This window comes from Lissotriton vulgaris, chromosome 3_1 (assembly GCF_964263255.1).
Source record: "Lissotriton vulgaris chromosome 3_1, aLisVul1.2, whole genome shotgun sequence".
Taxonomy (NCBI): Eukaryota; Metazoa; Chordata; class Amphibia; order Caudata; family Salamandridae; genus Lissotriton; species Lissotriton vulgaris.
The window spans coordinates 545,291,742-545,319,201 of NC_141689.1; the positions used below are offsets into that span (position 1 = coordinate 545,291,742).

A 27,460-nucleotide genomic window follows, 5' to 3' on the forward strand; every position below is an offset into this window, starting at 1 on the left:
CAGGAGACTGAAGAAGAGCAATTGACCTGGCACCAGCCCAGGCGGCCTGTCTGCTGTTCCCCGTCAAACCTGCGCCAAAGACGTTTTGTCCTACAGCTGTTGTGCCTCCAAAGGCTAGGGGGACGGCCTGCCTTCAATAAAGACTCAAGACACTGGGTGTAGCAGCAGAACTGCTCCCCTGCGGGCACCCCAAGAAGAACCATGAGGACTCCGGAACTGCCTAAACCAGATGCTGTCAAGCACCACTGCACCTGAGCCCCCAGCCATGTATTTTTTTTAAAATTAAACTCCGAACAGTACAAATTCATTTTTATACATAAATAATATCCTTTATGCTTTACAATTCTCATAAATACATTTTGCACAATAATTATCATTATTAAGAACAGTTGGATGAATGCAATTCATATCATTTTTACAATACAGTACAGTGATCTCAGTATCGGTCCACTCCTTGTCCTAGAAGATTGCTACACTTTATCAGAGAGCCTTAGATGCTCCACTTGTTCTTATTACTGATTCTAATTTTATAGCAATTGACCTAGTTGGTCTGCTGCATGGTTCATCTTATTTTTCCAATCTATAATCGGGGACCAGATCTTTTTCCCTAGTTTTTTAGCACTGCTACCCCTACATTCATTTCTTTGTTTAAGTCGGTTTTATTGATTTTGATGTGACAATGTACAGGGAAACAGTTATACATGTCCGCCTTTCATATATTCAATATATCTGTATCAGTAAATGTTTGTGCATTACTTATCACTTCAGCATAACATCAGATGGTGTTTACACAGTACATTGAGTCCTGACAGCTGTTCCTTCAACAGTAAAAAGACACATACATTTCTAGAGTTTCAGTTATCTCTAAGTGTTGTGTAGAGCTGTGGCAGTGCGTAACAGATTATATATAATACAGGATTAGTTCTCTACAAATGTTCTTCCTGTTTCAACACCGTGATCTTATACACAGATAAATCAAGTATGAACAAAAACAACCAATTCAACAAGAACAATGACCTGCCCATGATATCTTCTCCTATCTTTCTCTGCGTGCGTTGGTGTAATGTCCCCCCTTCCTTGTTGCCGCATTACTCATCGTCCCATATGTGTGGCGTCAATGCGTGTTCACATTGTTATATAATCTATCTGTGTCCATAGAATATCGTGATGTGCCTTTTAGCGCTGTGCTTGGTTCGCTACTGCTACCCCCTCATCCCCTTCTATTTGGTGCAGTTCTTTTAAGAGGTTGTCCCAATTTGCTGCTATGGGTTCTCTACGCAGCCCTAACGTTTCCTCACGCCTCATGGAGACACTTTCTGCTTTGGCCCATGCCAACAACGGGTGGCGCCAGGCTCGTGCATGTGGCAGGTCCGCCGCTTTCCACCTCCTAGTTAGGAGCCTTTTAGCTACTATTAGCCCTAAATCTAGAAACACTACTTTGGTTGAAGTCATCCGTCTAAATTGGTGCAACAGATATACTGGCCAGTCAAAAGGTAATTCTCTACCTGTGCAATTGTGCAACATTCTGCTGACTGTTCTCCAGTATCCTCTTATTCGGGGGCAGCTCCATAGCATGTGCACCAGTTCTGCTCCTGGTGCAGCACACCTTGGGCATGCGGTATCTGTAAGGTATATATCGATTGATCAGGGCAGGCGTGAGGTAGGCTCTGTGAATGATGTATAGCTGTATTTGGCTGATTCGCATATTTCTAGGCATACGTATCAGGCTCTCAAGTAGTTGTGACCATTCCTTATCAACTAGCTGTCGCCCCAGGTCTAGCTCCCATTTGCGGAGGAGAGGGTCTAGGCTTATCGCTGTATGGGATCTAAGGGAGGCTGAGAACTATCGGATAAGCTGCCTGCCAGTCCCCATAACATTGTAGATATTGCATGGTAAGGTGAGACTGCGGCACAGTAGTCATATCTCCCCATCTGGCCGCTAGGGTAGTCAGTAGTAAGCGATGCGTTAGGAACTGGCACAGTGGCAACCCATCTTCTTCCACCAGAGTCGTGTAAGGTATGATCGTTCTGTCGCAGTAGAGGTCCCCTAGTGTTTTAATGTCTCTTTCTAACCAGGCTGCAATCGAATGTGATGTGAGTACTGCCAGTCCGCTTGGGGACCCAACTAGTGGTATAGCTGGCGCATAGGAGACGATGCCTCTGGTAATGTAGAGGGATCTACAAAAACATTTGTGTGCAACTGCTTGTAGCAATGGTTCTGGAGCCTTTGACTTAACAGCAGGGTGGAAGAGTCAAATGATTTGTGTGTTTGTGCTAGGGAATACGGCGGTCGTGTGGGAGCCGTGTCTACGTGGTTTCTGTCTGCCAGCCAAAGAGCTATCCATTGCAGCTGGGCCGCTAGATAATGATGTTCGAAGCATGGTGCTGCGATGCCCCCTTGATCTGTAGGTAAGTATAGTTTTGCCAGTGCCATTCTAGGCCTTGTATTGCCCCAAATGAAGTCTCTGACCAATTTACTTAATATAACAAAAAAGGACGCAGGGATGTATAGCTGTAGATTAGCAAAGTAGTATAAAAGTATGGGGAGAATTATCATCTTCGCCAAAGCTACCCTACCCTCTACTGTTAGTGGGAGCTTAACCCAGAATCGCATTTGTAACAGAACTGCTGTTATGGCTCTGCCCAGGTTCCCATCGAACAGATCTTTCAGCTGACGGTAGATTTGGATGCCCAGCTAGTGGAAGGTGCCCTCTTCCCATTGTACCTCTCTGCCATTAATGGTATTATGTGGGTTTCAGCCTCCCTCGCAAAATGCATATAAACATGATTTGTCAACATTCACCTGTAGTCCAGATACTGCAGCAAAAGTCTGTAATAGGTGGGAAAGCTGGCCAGGAACCTTCTCAAAGTCTTTCACATATACTACGAGGCCATCCCCATAAAAAGAGACTTGATGTATTGCATTCCCTAGAGGTATGCCGTCTACCAGTGTAGTGCGCATTGCTTCAGCCAGTGGCTCTATTTCGAGGGCGAAAAGTTGCGGGGACAGTGGGCACCCCTGCCTAGTACCCCTGCGCACCGGGATGGCTTCTGATATGTACGGTCCAAAGTGCACACAAACTGTTGAGTTTGTGTATAATAGAATTACCAGTTGAAGGAACCCCAGGCCCAGATAATATTTTAATAAGGTCGCCGCCAGGTATTGCCACTCTACGGCCTTCTCCAGATCTAAGATGAGGCACCCTGCCCTAGGCCACTCATGAACAGCATCCGTTGCCACTCTGAAATAATGCCTTAAGTTGAGGGAGGTGCTCCGCGCTGGTACAAAGCCATTTTGGTCAATGTGGACCAGTGTGGGGACTACTGGCACCAGCCAGTCAGCTAATACCTTGGCGAGTATTTTATAATCGGTATTCAGTAAAGCCAATGGTCTGTAGGATCGAAGGGCCATGGGATCTTTCCCAGGTTTCAATAGGGATACCAAGTACGCCTCACACATTGAAGTTGGTAGTTCCCGATATTCTAGGGCAGCAGTGAACAATGGGTGAAGTTTTTGCACAAGAGGCTCCCGATAAGCTTTATAGTATTCTGCTGGCAGGCCGTCCGGCCCAGGTGTTTTTCCCCGATGCCATGGCGCCAATGGCATGTTCAATTTCCTCTAATGTAAGCGGACTATTAAGTGTTGCTTGGTATTCCTCTGAGGCTGTGGGCAAGTGTATGGATCCTAATAACCCCGCTAGTGCCTGTTCGGTGCAGTGTCTCCTAGATTGATATAGCTGGCCTCATGTATTTTATGTTGTGTATACAGCAGAGTACCTGTGGGTATATGTATGGCTCCAATCGGGGCGCGATCCTTTTCCTGATGTATTAGCCAGGCGAGTAACCAGCCTGCTCTTTCGGCCGGAGGATGTGTGCAGGCTGTGTGCGCTGCATAATTATGACCTCTTAGTCGCTCTAATAATTCTGTATGTTCTGCACACAACTGCTCTAGGCGTCTCATGTCTCTACCTCTTCTACCCCTACATTCATAGAGAGGCATCTCCTGCTTGTATACCGCTAGCAGCTGAGCTAACCTGACCCGGAAAGAGGGAATCCTGGTCCTTCCACCTATCTGCAATTAATATTCTCGCCACAGCTACCAAGACGAATAAAAGTAATTCTGCATTAAATGAAGGCCAAGACTGTTATCATACCGCATAATCATAAGTGTCGGGCTAATTCTGATCCTGATCCCAAATAATCCTTCCCAAAATAGTTCCATCCCATTTTTCAAGTGCATTAGCCTAGCAAATTCATAAAACATATGAATCAGGGTAGCTGGGCCTTCCGAACTCCTGGGACACTTGTCATCTATTCTCTTCCCCCATTCAAAGAGTTTTGCCGGTGTAAAATATAAATTGAATAATATTTTTAAAATGTTGCGCTTTCAGGCTTGCTGACAGTAGTAGTTTTGAGACTAATCCCAGTGTATTATCTATATCGACATCCAGGTCACTGAGCTTCATAGCCCATCTTACCTCTGTTTTTTCAAGGTCATCCGGAAGCTTTTTTGCAATACAACAATGTATATTTTTATTTTACAACTGTCACCGATAATTGCCTCAATCAAAAGTATCCTATCCGTACTTATAGCTTCACTGGTGTTATTCAGAAACTTTTGGATTTGCATATATTTAAAATACTGAGTTTACGGGGTACCGAACCTTTGTTATGAAGTGCTGAAAGGAAGTAGTTGACCTGAAAGTAATATGTCCCCGATTGCTATCAAACCATGATGCTCCCACTGTCTGCCCCTTACATCATAAAACTGCAAGGGGAAGACAGAGGAGCGCCACAGGGGAGTGTATCTGATATATTTGGGGAAACTGACAGCTTTACTTATTTTACTTCAATTCTTTCATGCACAGTATACAACCTTAAAGCAAACTTTTTGCTAATAGCTTTGCTCTAGTTGTTGCAGAAGTAGCCCGCCAGCCCTTTTACCCAGTACAAGTTCATATATTGTTGGCATATTGCTATGCCCCTATTGCCCTATTGCTTCCTAGTTATTTGACAGAAATAAGATGCACATCTGTTTTACAATGGCCGCCCAGTAGTATTACTTAATATTGGGTATTGTCAGACCCCATCGCCTCTGTGGGAGAGTAAGACATAGCCATTTGTTTTCCTGTCCCGGGCGCGATGTCAAACAGAGTCATCGCCCGCCGAATATGATCCGTTGTCCCTCTGCCGGGAATAAACCAATGCTGCCATGGCGACACTAGGTGGGCTATGTACCTACCCAATCGAGCTCTAGCATCTGTATTTATTAGTGAGGTTGGCCTGTATGAGGCTGGGTTATTCGGATCTTTACCTTTCTTGGGAAATATCACCATGTCGGTGACCTTCTATGATTCTGGTGAATCCCTTATGTATTGTACCCCCAGAAACAGATTCAATAAGATGGAAGCAAACTGAGGTAAAAACATCCTATAGAACTCAATCGGTATTTTATCCGGCCCAGCTGCTTTCCCTAAGGACAAGTGTTGCATAGCTACCATAACCTCCTCTAGTGTTATTTCCGCCTCCAATTCAGCTCTCCTAGATTGGTCCAGAATCAACCCAAGATCTCCTTCAAGGATAGTATATGAGTTATATGAAGGCGACCTCTCCTCCCCTTTATGGAGATCCTGATAATATTACTGCAGAATCCCAAGAATATCGCCTATTTCTGTATAAACTCTTCCATCCTTTTTCATCGAGGTTATCCTACTTCTGGCTTCCCTCTGCCTTGTATGTAATGCTGACACCCTGCTGACTGATTCTCCATATTCGTATGCTTCCGATCTATGTGATTTATAATCTTCAGCTGTCTTTTGGTTAATCTATTAATTTCCTCCTTCAAAGTGATGATTTTGAGCTGGGTTTGGGCTGCACCCTGTCCCTGAGCTATAAGTGTCACGTGTTCTTGCTCGGTCTTTGCTAGCTCTTTGAGTAATCTTTCCTTTTTGGTCTAGAATAATTTCCTTTCCTGAGCAACATAGCTAATAATTTCCCCCCTCAAGGTGGCCTTAAAGGTGTCCCACACTATTGCCTGTGAAGCGCTGTATCTGCTGGCATCATAAAACCCCTGCAAACAATTCTTAATATGTTCGACAAATTTAATTTTGGTTAGCAATTTTCTGTCAAAGGTACATTTCCTATGCTGTTTGCCATTTGTATGGATTTCAACCTCCAGAACTAATGGATTGTGATCTGAAACTACCTTCGGTAGTTTCCTGATTCTACTTTTACTTCAAGAAGTAATCAAGTTGTATATCTTTCTTATGAGGACATGAACAGGACGTATATCCTAGATCGCTAGGTTGTTGATGGCACCACAGATCTACCAGACCGTGACTATCCATAAGAGATAAAAGTGCCCTATGCACACATGGTTTCCTCCCTAGATATGGACTTCCTTGTTGTGGTGGGGGGGGGGCGGTGGGGGGGGGGAGGGGGGGGGGGGTGCGGGGGGCAGTTGTACGGTGTATATTAAAATCTCTGCATATAACCAATGGCTGAGCTCAGAATGCTAATTCCACTTCGAGATCCTCGAATAATTTTGGGTCGTCTTAATTCGATCCATAGATTACACAGATCACAAGCCCTAGCTCCAGCTCGACTACCGCCCACCTACCCTGAGTATATATAATTTTATGCTTGGCTAGACCTATCTGTGGTTTGGCCAAAATGGCCACCCCTGGGATTATGGCACTTTGTGAAGAACATACCAATAGGTTGTCATCAGTTTCCTCTTCTCCCAGGGAATATGTGTCTCTTGCATACAAACGAGATCCGGGGATATGATATGGATACATTCTGCCACTTTCTCTCGTTTGGCTCTATCATTAAGACCTCCTATATTTATTAAGCATACAGTAATTTTAGCTTATACAAAATGCAATCGCGAAACAATTTACTGCTCTACATCTTCATTGAATTTATTGTTAGTAGTACAAAAATAGTTGCCTTTAACCATTTTAGCTTTTGTTCTGAGTTTTCTTTTTAAATAGGCAACCCCCTCCCTGCCCCCCCAAGCTCCCTTTACCCAGAGTCCCTCCCTTTCTCTACCCCCCCATCCCCAGCCCTGAGAAGCAAACCTACTGCGACACAGTCTGTGGAGAGATGTGGGTGATACCTATGACCTGTGTACAGTGCCCAGTGAATATGTGTCCTGACTGCAGTGCAGCAAAGAAAGGAGCAAAAACAAAAGGGAAATAAGCATAAACAACACACAGAGAAAATAAAAATCCTAATATCCTAATGTACCCCATCAAGCATCTAGCTGCTTAGCTCACAATAGAGGTAGATAATCACCAATCCGCCTATCCCACCCCCTTTACAAACATGAAAGTGGGGATTGTCCACCGAGTAGCCACGAAGTGAACGGGGCAACAAGCTGGTATCTTAACCTTAAATTTCCCCCATGTCAAAGTGAGCTAACAGTATCAGCGTGGTCCTCAATCCCACACAAGACAGAGTACACTTTGGTTTTACCCCTCGTGAACTCCCAAACATCTCCTGAAGCCTCTGTTTGCAGGCCCCCAAACCATGAGAACTCCTGGACGAAGAAACCCGACACCTCAAAGACCCCATGCACCTGGCCGCCAGGCCTGAGGAGAAGAGGGCTACTAGTGTCCCCATGTCCCCTAGCATCGGAAGACTTGAGCCCTTCATTGGTTGAACCCGACTGGCCTCCAAGTCCAAAACTGCAGCCTCTTTTCCTATAGAACGATTCCCACTGACTAACATTGGGCAGCTGATGCTGTATCGCCCCCTTGCATCCAGCCACACTAGTGCCTCTGGAGGTGACCTGCTAGTGTTGCTTTAGACTGTGCCCCACACTCACCTTAAGTCCCAGAGATTGGTCTTATAAGTTGCTGTACTCTACCTGAATGCCGTTCTGGTTTATCCTCATATAGGATAACATTGCAGCTTCAGAAAAATGCGCTATCGACTTTTGAACTCAAAAGTATTTCTCTTGAAAAACGTACTTACCTGATCGTATTGATTCTGGTGCCTAATTATATATAAAGATACCTCCTATTTTTACAAATTGGTGTTGATCTCCTTACTGAGTCGTGTGCATTCTTCATTGACCTGTCTATGTATTTGCAGATGGCTAACACTTCTTTGATAAGTCTAAGGCTGCTCAACCACACTACCCCCTAGAAGAGCACCTTGGGATTGCTAGAGAAAGCCCCGGTCCACTCATAAGGGAACCCCTGGACTCTTTGCATGATATACCTCATTTTAGTATATCATATAACAAGCCAGCTTCCTACCCTTTGGATCTCTGAAATTGAACAGGCCTGATTAGTAACCTCACAACAATGTGCCCAGAGCACTGCTAAGTTGGTTAGTGACAGGGATGTGTTCCAAATTGTATTTCTTCCTGAGAGTAGTGCACTGAACTAAATCCTTGCACATGTGGGTTAGAAATTCAACCCCTGCAGATCTGGGAAATCTCAGAAATTGTATTATTTAGCATCAGATATTCTTGACTTTTGAGTAGTTCTTGGATAAAAGCATTTAAAATAACTAAGTACTACACATATACGGAGATGACCATTGCAGTCTTGGTTACTTCCTTCATATAAAATAGAAATGCCCTGATTACTGTAGGTTAGTCAAGCTTGACTCTTGAAAGAATATTCCCCCATCTTTGGTATTCTATATTTTGGACCTAATTTTTGTTGAATCTGTATGTTAAAAATGTGACTTCTAATGCAATACGAATAAATTAACCCTGGGCATAGTATAACGCTTCGCTAAAGGAGCATGCGTAGTTTGCACTGCTACACACTACGCAAAATCCACGTAGCACAGTGCAAAAACTGTGCTAAAACACGTAGCATAGCATTAATATCAACCATAATCACAAATGCTTTGATTCAGCAATTTTACATGCTAAAAAGCATATAACCAATTCACAAAAATTAACTGTGAAATAAATTATTAGGCAATGAGAGAGGTGATGATTTTGGAGTCCCACCTAACCTAGGGGGAGGACCAAGCAGACCCCTTGAACAGAAAGAGCATATCATGCTGGTGAACGATTTAGTGGTGGTCCCTTCCTCCTAGGACCACCCCAAGCACAGTTATGGGCAAAAATTCAATCCAAACCAAAGGCCCTGCAAAGCATTATGGGAAGAGATTAGCAGTGGGCAGTGAATATTATAGTGTCCAATATCAAAATAATTCTACAACACAACCCTCAGAGGAACACTCATCTACAGGCCCCCGGGACCGCGACCACAGTTCAGCGAATCCATCACCGACCTCATCAGCATGCATGCCCTTGCCTCCACAGACTACATCCTCCGCGGAGACCTGAACTTCCACCTCAAGAATACCAATGACCGCAATTCCACAACGCTGATAGACAGCCTCGGACTCTAACAACTCGTCACGACTCCCACCCACTCCGCCAGTCACATGCTCAACCCCATCTTCTCCGCCAGCGACCACGTTACCTTCAGCCACATCACCGAACTCCACTGGACTGACCATCATTGCATCCACTTCTCCTTTGAGAAACACAACGCACACAACCAACCGCAACGTATCCCACACCGCAGCTGGAAAAAGTCACCTAAGATCAGCTCACCACCATACTCGCCCGAGACCCTCCATCCGAGCCCTCCGATACAGACACAGCAGCCAAGAAATTCGACAATGGATCGACGACTGCGTCAACATCCTCGCCCTGATAAGGAAACCCTCCAACCGGTGCACTGACATGAGAGCCATCTGGTTCAACACCGACCTCTAAAACTCCAAGCACACCTGCAGAAGACTCGAGAAACATTGGCGCAATGACCAGACACCAGACAACCATTCAGCCCTCATAAACGCCAGACGAAAACACCACCAACTCATCCGATCCACCAAAAGAACCTCCTTCAAAGAACACATCAACAACAACGAACACAACAGCAAAGAGCTCTTCAACATCGTGAAAGAAATCGTCACCCCCAGCTCCTGCTCCAACGATATACCGCCATCACAAGAACTCTGCGACTACCTGGCTACCTTCTTCCACCACAAGATCGCAGACATCCACAACAGTTTCGACACCGAGACACCGACGACATACGCCATCTCCCCGACTTTGCACCCACCAAGCACATCGACCCTCTACTCTCCTGGCACAACATCAACGACGAAGACACCATAAAAATCATGAACACCATCCACTCTGGCTCACCCTCTGACCCCTACCCCCCACCATATCTTCAACAAAGCAAGCTCCATCATCGCACCCCAACTCAAGAAGATCATCAACAGCTCCTTCGAGACCGCCACCTTCCCAGAAAGCTCGAAACATGCCGAGATGAACGCCCTTCTCAAAAAACCCAAAGCAGACCCAAAGGACCTCAAGAACTACCGACCAATCTCCCTGCTCCCGTTCCCAGCAAAAGTCATTGAGAAAACCGCCAACATACAACTGACCCACTTCCTGGAGGAGAACAACATCCTGGACTCCTTCCAATCCGGCTTCCGCAGCAATCACAGCACCGAAACCGCCCTTATCGCCGCCACTGATGACATCAGAACCATACTGGACAATGGCGAAACTGCGGCCCTCATCCTCCAGGACCTCTCAGCCGCCTTCGACACGTCTGCCACAACACCCTGCGCTCACGCCCCCATGACGCAGGGATCCGAGACAAAGCCGTCGACTGGATCACCTCCTTCCTCACCGGCAGAACGCAGAGAATCCACCTCCCCCTTCAGGTCCGAAGCCACCACAATCACCTGCGGCGAACACCAAGGCTCATCCCTCAGCCTGACCCTTTTCAATGTCTAAATGGCACCGCTCGCTAACATCGTCCAAGAAATCAAAATCAACCTATATGCCGACGACACCCAGCTGATCCTCTCCCTCACCAAGGACCCCGCTACCGCCAAATCAAACCTCCACGAGAGAATGAAGGCCTCCACAAGGGAATGAAGGCCGTCGCAGAGTGGATGAAGACGAGCCGTCTGAAACTGAACTCGGACAAGACGGAGGTCCTCCTCCTTGGCTCCACCCCCACCGCATGGGACGACTCCTGGTGGCCGGCCAAGCTGGGTGCTGCCCGACACCCACCAACCACGCACGCAACCTGGGAGTCAGCCTGGACTCAACGCTCTCCATGACCCAGAAAGTCAACACGGTCTCTTCCGCCTGCTTCAACACCCTCCGCATGCTCCGCAAGATCTACAGACAGATCCCCACCGAAACAGGAAGAACGGTCACCCAAGCACTCGTCAGCAGCAGGCTGGACTACGGCAACGCCCTCTACGCAGGTACCACAACCACACTCCAGAAGAGACTACAATGCATACAAAACGCCTCTGCGCGCCTCATCCTTAGACTCCCTCGCCACAGCCACATCACCACCCACCTGAGAGACCTGCACTGGCTCACGGTCAACAAGAGGATTACCTTCAAGCTCCTCACCCACGCTCACAAAGCGCTCCACAACACCAACCAGCATACCTCAATGAACGACTGTCCTTCTACACCCCGAACCTCCAGCTCTGCTCCGCCGACCTCGCACTCGCCCCCGTCCCACGCATCCGCCGAACGACCACCGGGGGAAGATCATTCTCCCACCTAGCAGCCAAAACATGGAACATCCTACCCATCCACCTGCGTCCGACCCAGGACCTCCTGACCTGCAGAAGACATCTCAAGACCTGGCGGTTCGACTTTTAGCTGCTCCTCCTTTCCCTCAGTGCCTTGAGACCCTAATGGGTGAGTAGCGCGCTTACAAATGTATGACTGATTGGGTCCTTTTCCGCCTGAGTTTCCCGTTCTCCACGCAGTCAACCTTCCTCCATCTGGAGGGAGACCATTTGGTTCTTTGACGGTCCTGATTTCGATAGTGTTAGCGGGAAAAAGTGATAAATTAAAAATACCTCCTATTCTCTACTCTTGTTTTATTCATCAGGATTGGGTACGATTAAAAACAGGGTTTGGTGCTCTGGTGGATGTGTGAATGGTCCCCTGCAACTATATAATGATGATTTCAGTAGTCAACATATTTCAGTCCATGGGTGTCTCTAAAGATCAGAGGACTTTCATCAGGACCTTAGTCATAGAGATAATGTGATAGGTCGCCATTATGGGCAGGATACTCATGAAACGTGATGAAATTGCCTTCGTAAGACGAACCATAGAATCCGGACGATGGTTCTTCTCCCTCGGATAGTGCCACTGGTAGAGGAATTTCAACGGCTGGGGAAGTACATTTGATTGTATTTATGCTACTACCAAAGGTACTCCCTCATTAGCGGTTCTTCCAGATGTATTAAGACAAGTACAAAATGAACACTGAGCAGCTGCGGCTCTGAATTTAGGAGTGAACCCAATGGGAAATGTTTTAAACTATTTTCTCAATCATTTTGAGTAACATTTGCGAAGAAGCATCAGCTCTGGCAATGCGCCAGTTGCTTGCACCGGTTTCTGTTCAGGGTACTGAACAGGAATTATCACAAATCATATTGGGAAACATATACATCTGTTGGTTGTGATATCCTGGCTCCACAGGCCATTAAACCACATCTCAAAGCCAAAGTTTAGACTGAGGGTACCAGTGAGAAGAAAACACGTGAAACTAAGAAGAAAAAGTGTGTAAGACAGAGAAAACATACAGGATTTCCTTCAATTCAGGAGTCTGGCTGGGGTGGTAACAATTTGGGGGATCGTGATAAAATATAAAAAGTCGGACTGGTATCAGTGTTCTGGTACCTTTTCTTTCTGTTCTTTTAAGGACTCTTACTGTAAAAGGACAGAGAGAAGTGGATGGACTGAGTATAATAGTAAAGACTAATATAGCAAGCAGAAAGGTGAATTAGGTCGAAAAGCGGAGGTTAGTGTTTAAAAAAAAAAAAGAAAAAGAATAGGAGAGAGAGAAAGAGAAAGAGGTAAAGTTCCGGTCTTCAAACCACACTTAAAAAGAAGAACATAGCTACTACTCCTTATTACTAGATAATATCAGGGAAATATATGCAGGAGAGTGGGTTGTGAAACAAACTTCAGCCTTGTACTGAAATCAACCAGGATGGATAAAGATTCTATTCCACCCTTGAGCAGTGAGCCTCAAATTCAAGCTCAATATCTTCTGAAACAATCAATGTTCAATTGGCTGCAGTATCAGGGTATTATAACAGGCTAATTAAACAATGAACGCCCTTCTTTTTCCCATCCTAAAACCAGACCGAGCCTACAGAATAGTCTTAGGCTACAGGAATTTAAACACACGTACACATCCTTAAACAGTTCAAAATAATCATCTCATGGTTTCAATGACAAACCAGGTGTGGGAAAATATAAAACAACCCAGGAAATGTCCAATGAGTTTTGCAACCCAAACATAGCACATAAAAGCGAGTATCTAAGCACTTTTCCTTTAACTGTCAGCAGTTTGCCTAATGGGGGTATAAGAAAAGCCCTTGCTTTTTTGCAGCATGCATCAGAAATCATACACCCAGATCCTGAAGACCTATATTACATTGACGGCACTAATATAATGGACGAGGATTAAAGCATACCCCTACTAGAGTGGACCGGAGTGTGACAATAAATTAGTTTTAAAAAACGTATGATTTCATCTCTTCATTGCTTTACTCAAAATACTAGACAAACAAGTTACTTACCTTCAGTAATGCTTATTCTAGTAAAGACTATCTAGCCGTAGATTCCTTACCTTAGATTAGATACACAAACAATACCGCCAGGAGGTGGTTCCGCAAAATGGATTTAAATTAAAAGGTTCTGCAGGACCAAATGGGCAAAGTGCCTGCCATGACTAACATGACCATCTAGACAGTAACATGCTGGTGAACATGTGAAGTGATGGTCACGTTGCTGCCTGACAGATGCCCAGGACAGACACTCTGCAAGCTAATGCTGCGGTTGCATGCTTGGCTCTGATAGAATGAGCATGCAAGCCCTCAGTGTGTTGCCTCCTTGCTAATGAGCAGCAGATCTTTATGCAGAGAACTATCGTGCCATGGCGTTTCCTGCAGGGCCTCCTCTTTCTTGGCCCGACATACCCTACAAAGAGTTGAACATCCACCCAGAGCTCTTTTGTATGAGCTAGGTAGAATGACAACACTCTTTTTGGGTCCAATCGGTGGAGTCTTGACTCTAGAAGGATAAGGCAGAGCAAATAAGGTAGGCAAGGTCATGGATTGACCTACAGGAGGAAGGGTCCTCAGAACCCGCTTGACAAACGAAGGGTGCACAGAAGGAGCCTGCAGTTCGCTGACCCTCCTAGCTAATGTTATGCCACTAGAAAAGCAGTCTTGATGGTCAGCAGGCAAGGTAAAGACCAGATTGAGAGCCTATTGGGGCATGAAGTATGGCCTGGGAGGAAATTGGTTGGAGACCTTTGAAGAATCTAGTCACAACAGGTGACTTGAACAAAGAAGGTTGGTGCAGCAACCACAAGAAAGCTGAAATGACAGACAAATAACATTTAACAGAGTCCAGAGCAGAGCCATGCTGGGCCAGAGAAAGAACAGACAACAGAACCTGGGATAAAGGTGTAGATAGAGGATCAGTATACTAAGATGCACACCATGCCGCAAACCTGTCCCGACGGTAGGCGTATACCGTTTTGGTGAAGGGCTGCCTGACTGCTAGAATAACATCACATACTTCAGAAGGAAGGAAGGTCGAAAGCTGTTAACTGTCGCCACTCAATCTCCATGCTTGAAGACAGAACTTGTGCAGCTTTGGTGTTAGGACCCTGCCCTGCTTGTGTGACAGAAGATGCTCATGAAGGGGCTGCCTGAACGGAGGACTGATGGTCATCCTCAGGAGTTTGGGATACCAGACTCTCCTTGCCCGATTCAGAGACACAAGAATGACTTGGGCTCAGTCATTCCTGATCTTTTTGAGAACTCTGGGCAAGAGAGATATTGGCAGAAGGCGTATAAGGGGCCAAAGCTCCACTCGAGATGGAAAGCGCCCCCAAGTAAGAGCCACCTTGAAAACTCCTACATACAGAATTTGGGACATTGCGCATTCTCAGTGGTAGCGAACAGATCTAACAAAGGCTCTAACCACTCTTGAAAGAGACCTTACATCACCCTTCAGAGGGAGACACCGTTCATGATCCGCTAGATATGGACGGCTAAGTTCGTCTGCCCAGACGTTCAGGGAGCCAGTCAGATGTACTACCAGGGAAATGCCCTGGCGTTTCAGCCATGTCCACAGGCCCAGATCTTCTTAACAAATGGTCCATGACACCACCCCACCCTGTTTGTTGCAGTACCACATGGCAGTGGTGTTGTCTGTGAACACTTGTAACAGCCTTCCTATGATCGAAGGAAGAAAGGCTTTCAATGCCAACCCGATCATAAGGAGCTCCAATAGGTGGATGTGAAGCCCAGACTTCACCGGAGAATAGAGTCCTCTATCTCCACCGCTCACAGATGGCCATCCCAGCCCAGGAGTGGCACATCTGTCACTATAGTCAGCTCTAAATGAGGAAGGTAAAGGGGTCTGCCGTTGACCCAATTGATGTTCATCAGCCGCCACTGCAGCTCTTTTGCAGTTTGACTGCTCGAACGAGCCAACCTTTAACAGCCATTTGTCAAGGTTGGGGAAGACTGAAACCCCTGACCAGTGAAGATATGCTGCAATCACCGTCATCACCTTAAAAGACACCTCAAGGGTGCTGGTGAGGCCAAAGGGGAGAACGGCAAACTTAAAGTGCTATTGGCCAACTGAGAACTTAAGGCCAGTGGGCAGGCAAGATGTGGAAGTATGCATCCTGCAAGCCCAATGCCACCATCCAGCATCCAGGGTCCGAAGCTTACAGGCCTAAGCTAGGGTGAGCATCCTGAACTTCCCATTTTTCAGGAAGTAGTTAAGAAGGTGCAGGTCTAGGATAGGAAAGAGGTTGACAACCTTTTTGGGCACCAGGAAGCAGCAGAAACTGCAACCATTACAAATTTCTGGTCCTGTGCACAGGAGACCCTGTGCAGGGCTTGGGCCAGAAGGACATCTGCAAGGGCTTCATTAAAAAGGAGTCTGAAGACCTTTTTCTGTCGTCACCTTGGCCAGGCCTGTCAAAGAAGGGAGCTTGTTTCCTTCCCAGTGTAAGAATTGGCTTTTGTAGTTTGGTTTGCCCTGTTCCCATCATGCACTGGGACAGGAACAGACTAATTTGCATACAGCCAGGTTCTGAAACTGGGATGGTGCAGTGAGCTAAAAAACGGTGTTAGATCTAGCCCTGATCTCTTGACTGGGTGAGAGCTTTCTGCTTAATTCAGAGACTCTGTCCCTCACCACCCCTTGTTGTAAATATTTTTGTCCACCCTAAGCGTGGAAGGGTATTCTCAGATGTGAGACCCTTGCTCATTGCACCATCAGGATTCAAGCAAACCGGGCCGAAGACGGCTGTAATGCCAGAAACCCCCGGGAGCTTGTTTCCTTCCCAGTGTAAGAATTGGCTTTTGTAGTTTGGTTTGCCCTGTTCCCATCATGCACTGGGACAGGAACAGACTAATTTGCATACAGCCAGGTTCTGAAACTGGGATGGTGCAGTGAGCTAAAAAACGGTGTTGGATCTAGCCCTGATCTCTTGACTGGGTGAGAGCTTTCTGCTTAATTCAGAGACTCTGTCCCTCACCACCCCTTGTTGTAAATGTCAAAGAAAAAAGGCACTGGCTCAAGTTTGAAAGGCATGGTAACGACTGGCGCCGGAGTTGGTGTAGGACAACGCCCATCCAGCTCCATGTTCGAGACAGGTATGACGATGGAGCATGCGTTGACGTGGGCATTGGTGGCTCTGGGAGCAGGTACAGAGGAAGGTTGTAGTCTTGAGGGCGGTGCTGCTCTGCTTCAAGCACTGGATTCAAAGGGCCTGACTGGCTCTCAGGAGAACTTATAGAAGAACCTCCCATACCTGTGGAACCCGAAGGAGCTCCAGAGGGATTGGGTCACCCAAATATGAGGTGCATGGCCGCATAAAACTCCGAGTTGGGCGGTACTTGGTCCAGCTCTGGGCACTTTTGGGAGGCACGCAGCAGACCGTGGCACAGGCTCTGCCGCCGAATGAGGCATAAGTGCCTATGCTGCCATGCCAGGACCAATAACTTGGATCGGCGTAAGGAAGTCGAAGACCACGTCCACTTCTCAGACTTCTTACGCTTGTGAGACTAAAACCACAATGTGTATTGTGACAACGATCGTATGAAGTAGCTCTGTGACCTTCCACGTAACCTGGAACGAGTGTGTTGCGGAGTCGTCCGATTTTAGGCAGTTAGGAGCTTCAGGGAAAGTTCTCTCTGCCTTTGGATTCATGGCACCGCAGTCCTCCCAGGTCTTGGAGTCATTGTCCCGCTCAAAACACCATAGGCAAACCAAGTGAAGGTCTGTTACAGACATCTGCCTGTAACAGACACTACATTGTTTAAAGACAGTTGGCTTTTTAGGGGACATCACAGACACATCAGAGCTGAAAATCTCAAAAAACGCTTGGACAAAACGTTAGTCAAAAGATTACCGAGGGTAGCTCTCTCCGGATCTGCGCTGACTGGCGCACAAAGAAAAGAACCGATGTCAGCACTCTTAGGTGGTACCTATATAGTCACTGTGCTTGTTCACTTCCAGTGTTGATGCCGCCGATGGGGAGCCGAATGACGCCACCTACCCGGCGCGCAGGAGTACTGGTAGAAAATTGCCAGATTCTGTCTGGTTTTGATCCCTAAAGTACCTGATCAAGTTCAAGATCGAATACGAGACAAATCAGTATTTGGGCTGTTTTACAAACCACCATTGCAATTCTTGGAGTTGATGGCCCACAAACGGTAATTATGCCTCTGTTGCCTGGTTCTAAGCAAAACAGATGTTTATCGGTCACATAAAAAAAAAATTGTGCAGATTCTGTGAAACTGACTCCTCTGACACCACAAAGTCTTCAATGTGGAGACTCATATCTCTCCCTACTGTGAAGGAGCTCACCCAAGAAGAGTGCAGTGATGATGAAAGAGAGTCCCAACCTGGGGATTCCTAAGCCTGCTGTGTGTCTCTAGCTTCACATCAAATAAAATATTTCATTTTGGGATATGATGTTGTCTACAGTTGCAACAATTTCTACTAATGCTGTGGTTTACTATGAACCCCCTACAGTGCTGACAGCAATTGAAATAAGGCCTTTACAAGACATAACACTTTATGAAAAAGACTGAATTTGAAACAGATGATTTACTGATACACTCCACAGTTACTTAATGCCATTAATTTCTTCTTGCTTATCATTGGTTTCATGACAACATTTAATACCACAGAGGTTCTATTTCTGCACTGCTACAGTAGTAGTTTTCCTGGATATGTGGCTCATCATGGTAAATGTTGTATTGTTATTACTGAATGGACATTATGTTCCTGATAAAACTGTGGAGCTATATTGGGTAACGTGATTTGTCCAGCCGGACAGGGATCACAGATTTTTACTATAGAATAAATTCAACAAGGAAATACCTTACATTCACAAAGAGTGAGACACAAGCCCGTTCCCTCACGCTTACAAATTGGCAAAGTAAGAAGATAGGAAAGGCAGAAGAGAGATGTTTAGGCAAAGAGTGAGCGATTTCTGAGAAATGAAAAGTAACAGAAATTCAATACACCATTATATGCATATCAAATTCGGTATACATTCACATATATGGTGTTACAACAAGTCGACGGCGTTTCGATCCCCTAACCATAATACATGGGATCATCATCAGGACAAAAGTTTTATCCCTAAGGAGTAAATTACACAATAGCCTGTTTAGAGCGGCTAAGCAAATCAACCGGGGATCGTGGCTTGCTTTGCATGGACGGGGGCCGGAAAGGGTTCAATGTCAAGTACGTCGCATTATGCGTGCACTGCCGAGCAATGCCCGAAATAGGCACTGAGTAAGGTTTAAACTGAATCACCGGCAGTTCGGCAGCTCCAGGACGGGGCAGTCAGCCGGACGTTTGGAATCCCGCGTTGGGGAATTTCCGAGTGCTGTGTAGGGCGTTTAGTACAAGAGCCGAGAAAAAGGTTCGCGTGTGGACCTTAGTTTAACAGGATGCCCGCAATGGGGAGAAATTGACATCCGACGCCAGGAATGAGGCGCGAGAGCACGAGCCAAGATAGAAGGCTTCGTGTATGCACCCGGCTGTATCATACTTGTTGTAACACCATATATGTGAATGTATACCGAATGTGATATGCATATAATGGTGTAATTGAATTTCTGTTACTTTTCATTTCTCAGAAATCGCTCACTCTTTGCCTAAACATCTCTCTTCTGTCTTTCCTATCTTCTTACTTTGCCAATTTGTAAGCGTGAGGGCACAGGCTTGTGTCTCACTCTATGTGAATGTAAGGTTTTCCTTGTTGAATTTATTCTATAGTAAAAATATGTGATCCCTGTCCGGCTGGACAAATCACGTTACCCAATATAGCTCCATTGTGTCTATATTTATTATTTTCTTTGTACCTATCTATGCATGGGACCACTGTTGCTAGAAAAAATACGTTCCCCGAGGTCCTGTGCTGACTCGTTGGGTGCCCTTGTTGTTTTTTGATACCTGATAAAACTGTGCCACATCTCGTGGGTCAAGGACTACACCCGCAATATTCCTCCTACAGATCTCAACAAGACCTCTATGCTGCAAACATTACACCCTACTCTATGCCCAAAGGCATGGTTTGGGAAAGGGCTCTGTATCAGCTAATGATACCAATAGAAATGTTGTAGTTCCCTAGGTTTAAAATTAACAATTGATGACAATTTTTCCTGGTTTCTTTTCAGATGATTGGGACATTATGACTGTTGAAAATATGATAAGTGATGCAATGTAGTTTTTAGCAAGAAGATTTGGCGTCTATAGAGTTTGCATTGGTCTACAGTGGTGATCAATTCTGGTGGTACCAGAGGTGAGGGAAAACACCCTGAGCCCTAAAAACATTTGACCCTAAGAAACAATTTCTATCCTCTGCACATGCTGAAATCAATTGTGAAAATGTCTTAATAAATCAGTGTAAAAGGACCATGAAAAAGAGTGATCCATATGCTTTTTCTTTTAATCCACTACGCCCAGCCAACGAGTGTTTCGTCGATAGAGGCTTCTTCAGGGATAAAAAGTAATATGACAATGTGTATAACAAGATCTGTTAACATGAGAACAATTGTAATACAGTGAGAAAACCTTCCACCATATAGTGGAAACCCAAAAAGACGTTTGTGAAAACACATAGTTTCAAAATCCATGTTATCTAAGTGAGACCAATTTTTAATCATGCACAATTGTATTTTTCAGATATTCGTTATTTATACTTCATCAGGTGACAACAACTTGTGCGGAATACACTGCGAACTATCTGAAGGGTTATGTCTGCGTGACATAATAACGGCATGGGTTATCACATCACAAACCTTATAACCAGAGGGGATAGAAGGATTCCTAAGAGGTCGTTCAATGGGATGTCCACAGAGCTGTTACTGCATACATAATTTGCACTAGGAACTGGTTGCACCAATTTTCTCAGAGAATCTCGGAGATCACCACAATTGATATACAATCTCAGTGTTTCCCGACACATTACATGGAATCTGTAACCCTTTCAAGCCAAGTCTGCACTGCACATTATCAACTGCACCTGTTTCATCCATCCTGACTCATAATATGCTCTTGAATATTGGTTCATATTTAATGTTAACTAATGAAAGCAGTTGCAGAATGGAACAAGGCCAACCCTATTTGCTAACTATTTCAAAAGTGATAAAATGTTGTAGAATAACCTTGTATCCCCCATCTGGTAGTGGGCCTGAAACTGTCCCTTGGCTTTGAGTAAAAATTTGCAACTTGTTATATCGTAAATTAAGTAAGAGTGTTGCAATTGTGATACAAAAAGGGATCCTTTGACCATAGCAGCAGAAATAGTTGTGTTACAGACAGCCTGGTCTGCTTCAGAGGTTTAGAGGCTGTTACAGACATTGTAACCTACTCATCTCGCAGACTATGTGCATATTATCTTCACTACAAGAACGAATGGCTTGTGCACTTCTTCAAACCCATTGAATCTGGTTACTGGATTTAATGCTGTTTATGAAACGGATTCCTTTGTTTTTTCACTCCTTGTTTTCAAGTCTGTTTGGTGGATTTCCAACAATCCTTCTGATCAGTGGTGTCTGCAGTCTCCTTCTCTTTCTACCAGCCAATAACATGGAGTGCCCCTATCCAGCTGAACAGAAATGCTGAATGTCGAGTTTTATCCCGGTTACGACTGTCTCTTTGTACTAAGCAAGTACTGGACTATATATTTTCATATAATGAATGCTCTGTAAGGGACACCAGTCTTTTGGTGCATGAGCTGCATGAATGAAACCATCCTGAAGCTGCCTTTGGAGATGCCCCCCATGGCATCCTTCAATGTAAAAAAAAATTCTGAGACCACTGAAGTGTCATCAAATCCATGGTAGAGCAATTCACTTAACAATTGGGAAATATGCTCAATATGATTGGGCTGTTCTCAAAACTCGAATCGCCTACAGCTACGGAAAGCAAGAACAAAGCTATAGTACCACCTCAAAATGGCATGGAATTACAGGATCTGTTCCAATGTGCTTATCCATCTGCTACACCAGCTGTTGGAGCTGTGCCTTTCACTCCTCCTCACATGCTGCTACACAGTACCCAGGAAACTATTTATTTATAGAGTTTTAAATAGCACTAACATGACCCTCGCGGAAATCAGAGCGCTTTACAATATTCAAGGCAACATGAATGAAAATAAAATCATCATCAAGGAGGGGCATGGCGTGGGTGAATCCCCTAGAGACACACCTCAGGTCCCAGATTGACAAAGTTGTCCTAGAGCATAGTTAATGCGTTCTTCGGCAGAAATGTGTTCATCAGTATTGTGTTTTACTTCTTTCTTGAATGAGGCAGTTGAGGGGTTCATTCTGATTTCAGGTGGAAGTGCATTCATTCCATATTCAGCTTTTAATATGCACAATATATATTTTATGATCATGTTTTATATGCATTTACGCTTGCATCTAGTATTTATCATAAATACATATGCTTTAAAAAATATGAAGTTGTATTATGCCCCATATGTTTTTTAGCTTTGAGAGATTAGCATGCATACATTGTGTATATAATGTCATCTTTAGGATTCATAGGACTCAAATAAAGTAACTTCCACCCCCAACATGGAGATAACAATACGAATTTTGGGATTTCCTATATCTGCAGGGGGGGGATGTCTAACCCACGAGTGCAAGAGCTCAGTCCAATGCACTACACTGAGGAAGAAATACCATTTGAACTCCACAGTCCTGTCACAAACCCACTAAGCAATCATGCATAAGCAGTGTTGTCAGGTTACTTGACAGTCCTACTCAGGTTTCATGGACATAGTGGTAATCCAAACAACCTTTCATTCTTGAACACATTCCAGCCTAGTACTAGAAGCAACAGGGATGTGTTGAAAATGTTTATTTTTAGTCTTATTCTACTACTCAAAATGTGCATAGTAACCAAACAGCCTGAAATTATAAAAGCCATAATGCATGTCATAAGCAGCCAAAAAAAATGACATTTTTCTGACTTGGTTATAAAGTTCCTAGCATTGTAGCAATTTCTAGCTATTTCTAAGCACTACACTATGATTTTAGTCATGTCATTGAATAGCAAACTTACTTTCGAGTTTCGTAAGGATGATTGTGCGTAAAACCTGTTGACAGCTAATAGTGCTGTTCTTCATCAGAGTTCTGCCGGGGTAAGAAGTGTGCTAAAAGCAAGAGAACACTCCCCGCTCTGCTTCCAGACCACACTTCAACTGAGAGCTGCTGATCCAGCAATGTGGGTGACTTCTAGGAATATTCTTAGCTAAAAGACCTCTCCTAATCAACAGAGTATGAAACAAGTTTTCACCACAATTGTACCTGTTCTATGTGCATCAGAAGCTTGCACCACTGTTGTATGGATACATGTGCATTGGACAGCTGTGTCCAAAAAGTAAGTGGGACTGAAATGTATACAAAGGACAAAAGATATTAGCTAAAACAGAGACATGAAAAGAGGATGATTATTTGCACGAAACTGCTGACAAGAAGAGGCATAGGTACAAGGGCAGTTAAAATGTAAAATTGAGCATACCACAGACGAGGTGCTGATCGATGTGATTTGTTGTGCTGAAGCCAAAGGAACATGCACTGCATTTGTGTCTTCAAATGAAACACATTGAGTCACTTTTCTGCCAGGAGCTCTGATGAGGTTTGGCCTCGGCCTAAGAAGTCGTCCTCTTACTTGCTGCGTGGGACTTAAAACATCTTTTTTTCCATCCTTATGAGAAGGGAGCTTACTGCTGGAACTGGTTGAAATGGAAAACAAGAAAATAAAGCCATGTTTAATCTACAATGGGCAAAAATGGTCTGAATTAACTGGAAGACAAGTGAATTTGTTTTAGAACTCTTTACTTCATCATAAAGTAATAAAGCATCATCTTGCACGTGTACAAACATCACAAGCCAAGCACTTTGCATATTTTCTGGAAGACAGTGAAATGTATTGTGCATACTTCAACAACATATTGCTGTAAAGCATACTATGAATTGGCCAAATGAGAGGGGAGTAGGGTCCAACTAATGCTACAGTAGCAGCATTGGAGAAACTTTATAAACAGCTGAATCTTAAATATATATTATTGGTCTACAACAAGACCAGCTAGGGCCATGGTGCAAAGTCCACTGTAAGAACCAGCTGTCGGAGGGATAGGAATGCAGCGGGGGGATCAGTTTTGATGGAAATGCCATCAGGAGGGGAGGAGGGTTGCGAACGCATCACAGAGGTTTACCTTTTTAAAACGACAGACAGTCCATACATAAATTATGCTGCCATTTTTTTCAATGCATATAAATACTAGGCCTGGGTGGAATTTCAATTATGCCAGAGTAATTGGAGTAATTTTAGTCATTTGGCGTAGCTCAATAATTACACAAATACTCCTCTTTGGGTAATTAAGAGTAATATGGGGGAAAAAATCTTAACGCAAAAGGCACATTTAGCAAGCCTGAGCGGCCACTTGCTCTCACTATTCGAGTTCTGTTGTATTTAGTACTATTCATTATCACGAAAAGCAATCTTGTGTCCATTTTTGCACTAAGAAATAGCGTTAAATGGAGAATTACTCTTCTTACATAATTCAAGTGTAATCTCACGGAATCAGTAGGTAATTCCGCATGATTACACTACACTGAATTACGCAAGTAACCCCCACCCCTAACTCCCCACTTTAGCCCCGTACAGACTCATGATTGGGAGGTCTAGGGCCTCCCCTTTCTTTTTTCAAATATCTTTTTTTTTCAGTTTATATAACAAACACTGTGTCACTGTAATAGTAACAAACGCATATGCCATGCATAATCTACATTGGAGGCAACAGATATCCACATAAGGTCAGTAAAACAATTAAAAGAGACATTGCTTCGTAAATAAATAAATAAATATTTCAATACACCACCATAAGAACACTGACAATGCTTCATTCTAGTAGCGATCGAGCATCATGTCCCGAGGATATATTTGGGCCTGCACCTGCCTCTATAGGGGGGTCTTGAGTGTATCTTCTATCAGGTCGAACCCATAATAACTCATCGATTTGGACTTTGAGGGCAGCCCCTGGTTTCGTAGGAGACCTTTTCTGCAGCCATTTATAGGTCAATCCCCTTTCTCCATTCTTGTATTGTGGGAACCTCACCTGCCCCACCATTGCCTGGCTACATCGCGTTTCGCTACAACTAGGCCCAGGGCACTAAAGAGTAGTTGGGATCTAGAAGTATCAACATCATTTGGGATACCCAGAAGGACTTATCTTCCAGTAAGCCTTTACGTGGGGCATCACAACAATGAATGTAGAAATTCCCCCCTAGCGGTCTGACATCCAAGACACGTTGGGGTCTCTGCCCTCCCTATCGGGTGCAATCTGTTTCTATCATAATATACCTTGTGCAAGATTTTATAGTGAATGAGGCATAGTCTCCCTGGGGGCATTAAGGTCGCCTGCTATTCAAATTCTCCCATTTCTCCCGTGTCACTCTCCCATTTCTCCCGAAGTCTACCCAGATTATCAGGCATATTATTGTTTAGTGTCTTATATGGGAGGGACACTGCTTTGCTTGTTAGCTCCTCCTGCAGTAATCTCTCCTCTAGCGGTGCATTTTCTGGTAGTTCGGCACCCACTATTCCCTCCGCCAACCACGCATGGCGCAATTGTGCAACTTGAACTGGGACCTGTGGAGACTGTATTCTCTGCAGAAGGTCGCTAGGGATTTGAGCTCCCTCCTTATCGTTGAACTTTTCATCAGATCCCATGCTCTAAAGCCATGCAGTTTACCAATCTCTCTGAGCCGCATTCCTCTCCATAGTGGCATTGCTCTGGTGACTCTGCAGGCCCACCGGATTGATTTTGTGGCCCGCTCCCAAACTTCCAAGATAATCCAACCTATAGAGTGGTCTCTCGATGCATGTGTCCATTCGATGATTGGAATTAAGTGTGCGGCCCAGTAGTGGGCCTCAATGTCAGGCAATGCTATTCCGCTACTGTAGGGGTTTCGTTGTAGCATCTTTAGTGCTATCCTGGGGTGTCCAACCAGCATATATACTACCACATCTCTCTGGCAATGGCAGTGAACATTGTTCTAGGGAGTGGGTGATATGTGTTTTGGAGGGTGTAAAGGAGCTGGGGTAAGGTAATCATTTTAAAAATGGCCGCTATCCTAACAAGGATAGGGGAAGGTCTTTCCACCTCTCTGCATCTTCCTTAAAGTTAGATATTACCTTTCCACTATTGTGGTATCAACACACCTCCCTATGTGGTGTTGCAAAGATACCAAGATAAAATAAAACCCTCCTTAGTCACCCTTAAGTACCTAGGAGGGGGAGGCCAGGTTTGCATCTGCCCAGGGCCGTATATTGTTGACTTATTGCAATTAATCTTATATCCGGAGTGTATCCTGTATTCCTCTAGGGTGTGGAACAGGACAGGTATAATTGTCATAGGTTCTGTTACATATAGAAGAATATTGTCTGCGTAGAGGGAAATCTCCTCATTGTCATCGTTGGGGGTAATTTTAAAACCACGGACCCCTGAGTATGTTCGAATAGTACATGCTAAGGATTCCACAGTAAGTGCAAAAAAGGAGCCGGGAATAGAGGGCACCCCTGTCTGGTCCCACTGCCAATGGAGAATCCTGACAACAACGTGCACTAAACTTTTACTGCTGCTATCGGGTTATTATAAAGTAGTGCTACCCATTTCAGAAATTTTAGTCCAAATCCGTATTTGACTAATGTACCTTCCAGAAATAGCCAATGCACCACGTCAAACGCTTTTTCTGCATCTAACCGCAGGAAAATATGTGGGGCTACACAATCTTTAACCTCCATCAGCCAGTTATGTGTTCTGCGGCGATTCAGCCATTTGGCTCGACCTGGTCATTGTGTATGAGTGATGTGATAATCTTTTATAGGCGTGTCACTAGGACTGTGGCTAATATTTTAACTTTGGGGTAATGAAACGGAATGGTAGGAGTCGCATCCGTCCTTGAGTTTGCCATCTTATGTATAACCATGATAGTGGCTGTCCGGAGGTCTAGGGAGAGGGTACAGTCTTTAAACGAGTCTTGGTAAATACTTAGTAAGTGGGGACCCAGTAGATCTATACATCGTTTATACAATTCGGCGGATATGCAATTAAAACCAGGGGTTTTAAAAGGAAATAGCTTGGCTACTGCTTCCTGAACTTCCGTTAAGTCTTCTTCTTGTACGGTTGCCTCCTCTTCCCCAAGAACTGGGGTCTTAATGGTAGCCAGGTAACAGTGTATGTTTGAATAGCTACCAAGTGGACGCGCCTCATGAAATGCTCTGTAAAGATCCACAAATACCCTGGTAATTTTCGAGTCTGGTGTGAATCGTTCCCATCTACCCTCCATTTCCTTTATGCTCAGCTATGCAAGTGGTTTCCCAGCTTTGTCTCCAACTTCATATAGTTGGAGTAGCGCCGCCAGTCTCAAGTTTTTGGCGTTTTCTTGTGCCATATGGCGTTATTCCAGTCGTAGTGCTTCTAACTATCAGGTAACTAAGGGGTCCGCCCTGTCAATGGCTTGCCCCTCTAGGTGAAGGATTTGGGTCTCTAGTTGTACCAATTTCTCAACCCCCTTTTTTTCGTGCTATTAAATTTTGAGCCTTGGCAACACTATTTTATATGCCTCCCACAATACAGCCTCACAGGAGAGTGTGTCTTTATCTTCTAAAAAGAACATTTCTGTATAGACCCGAAAACCCCTTAGAACCTCTCCATCTCACAGGTCCCAGGCACTAAGGAGCCACCCAGCACTAGGACCATTGGCCCTCATTCCAAGTCGCACCAGTAGCGGGGAAGGATCCAAGAGTCCCCTAGCTAGGTAGTCAGCTTGTTATATTACG

General features: G+C 44.8%; 1 protein-coding gene across 1 annotated transcript in view; it reads right to left on the minus strand.

The window, feature by feature from the left end:
* Positions 1 to 27,460, minus strand: part of BDP1 (BDP1 general transcription factor IIIB subunit) — a 1,412,545-nt gene that overhangs the window by 673,201 nt on the left and 711,884 nt on the right. Inside the window, exon 24 of the mRNA XM_086960808.1 lies at positions 23,135 to 23,348. Within this exon, the coding sequence (XP_086816934.1) occupies positions 23,135 to 23,348 (214 nt within the window). The remainder of the gene's footprint in view (positions 1 to 23,134; positions 23,349 to 27,460) is intronic.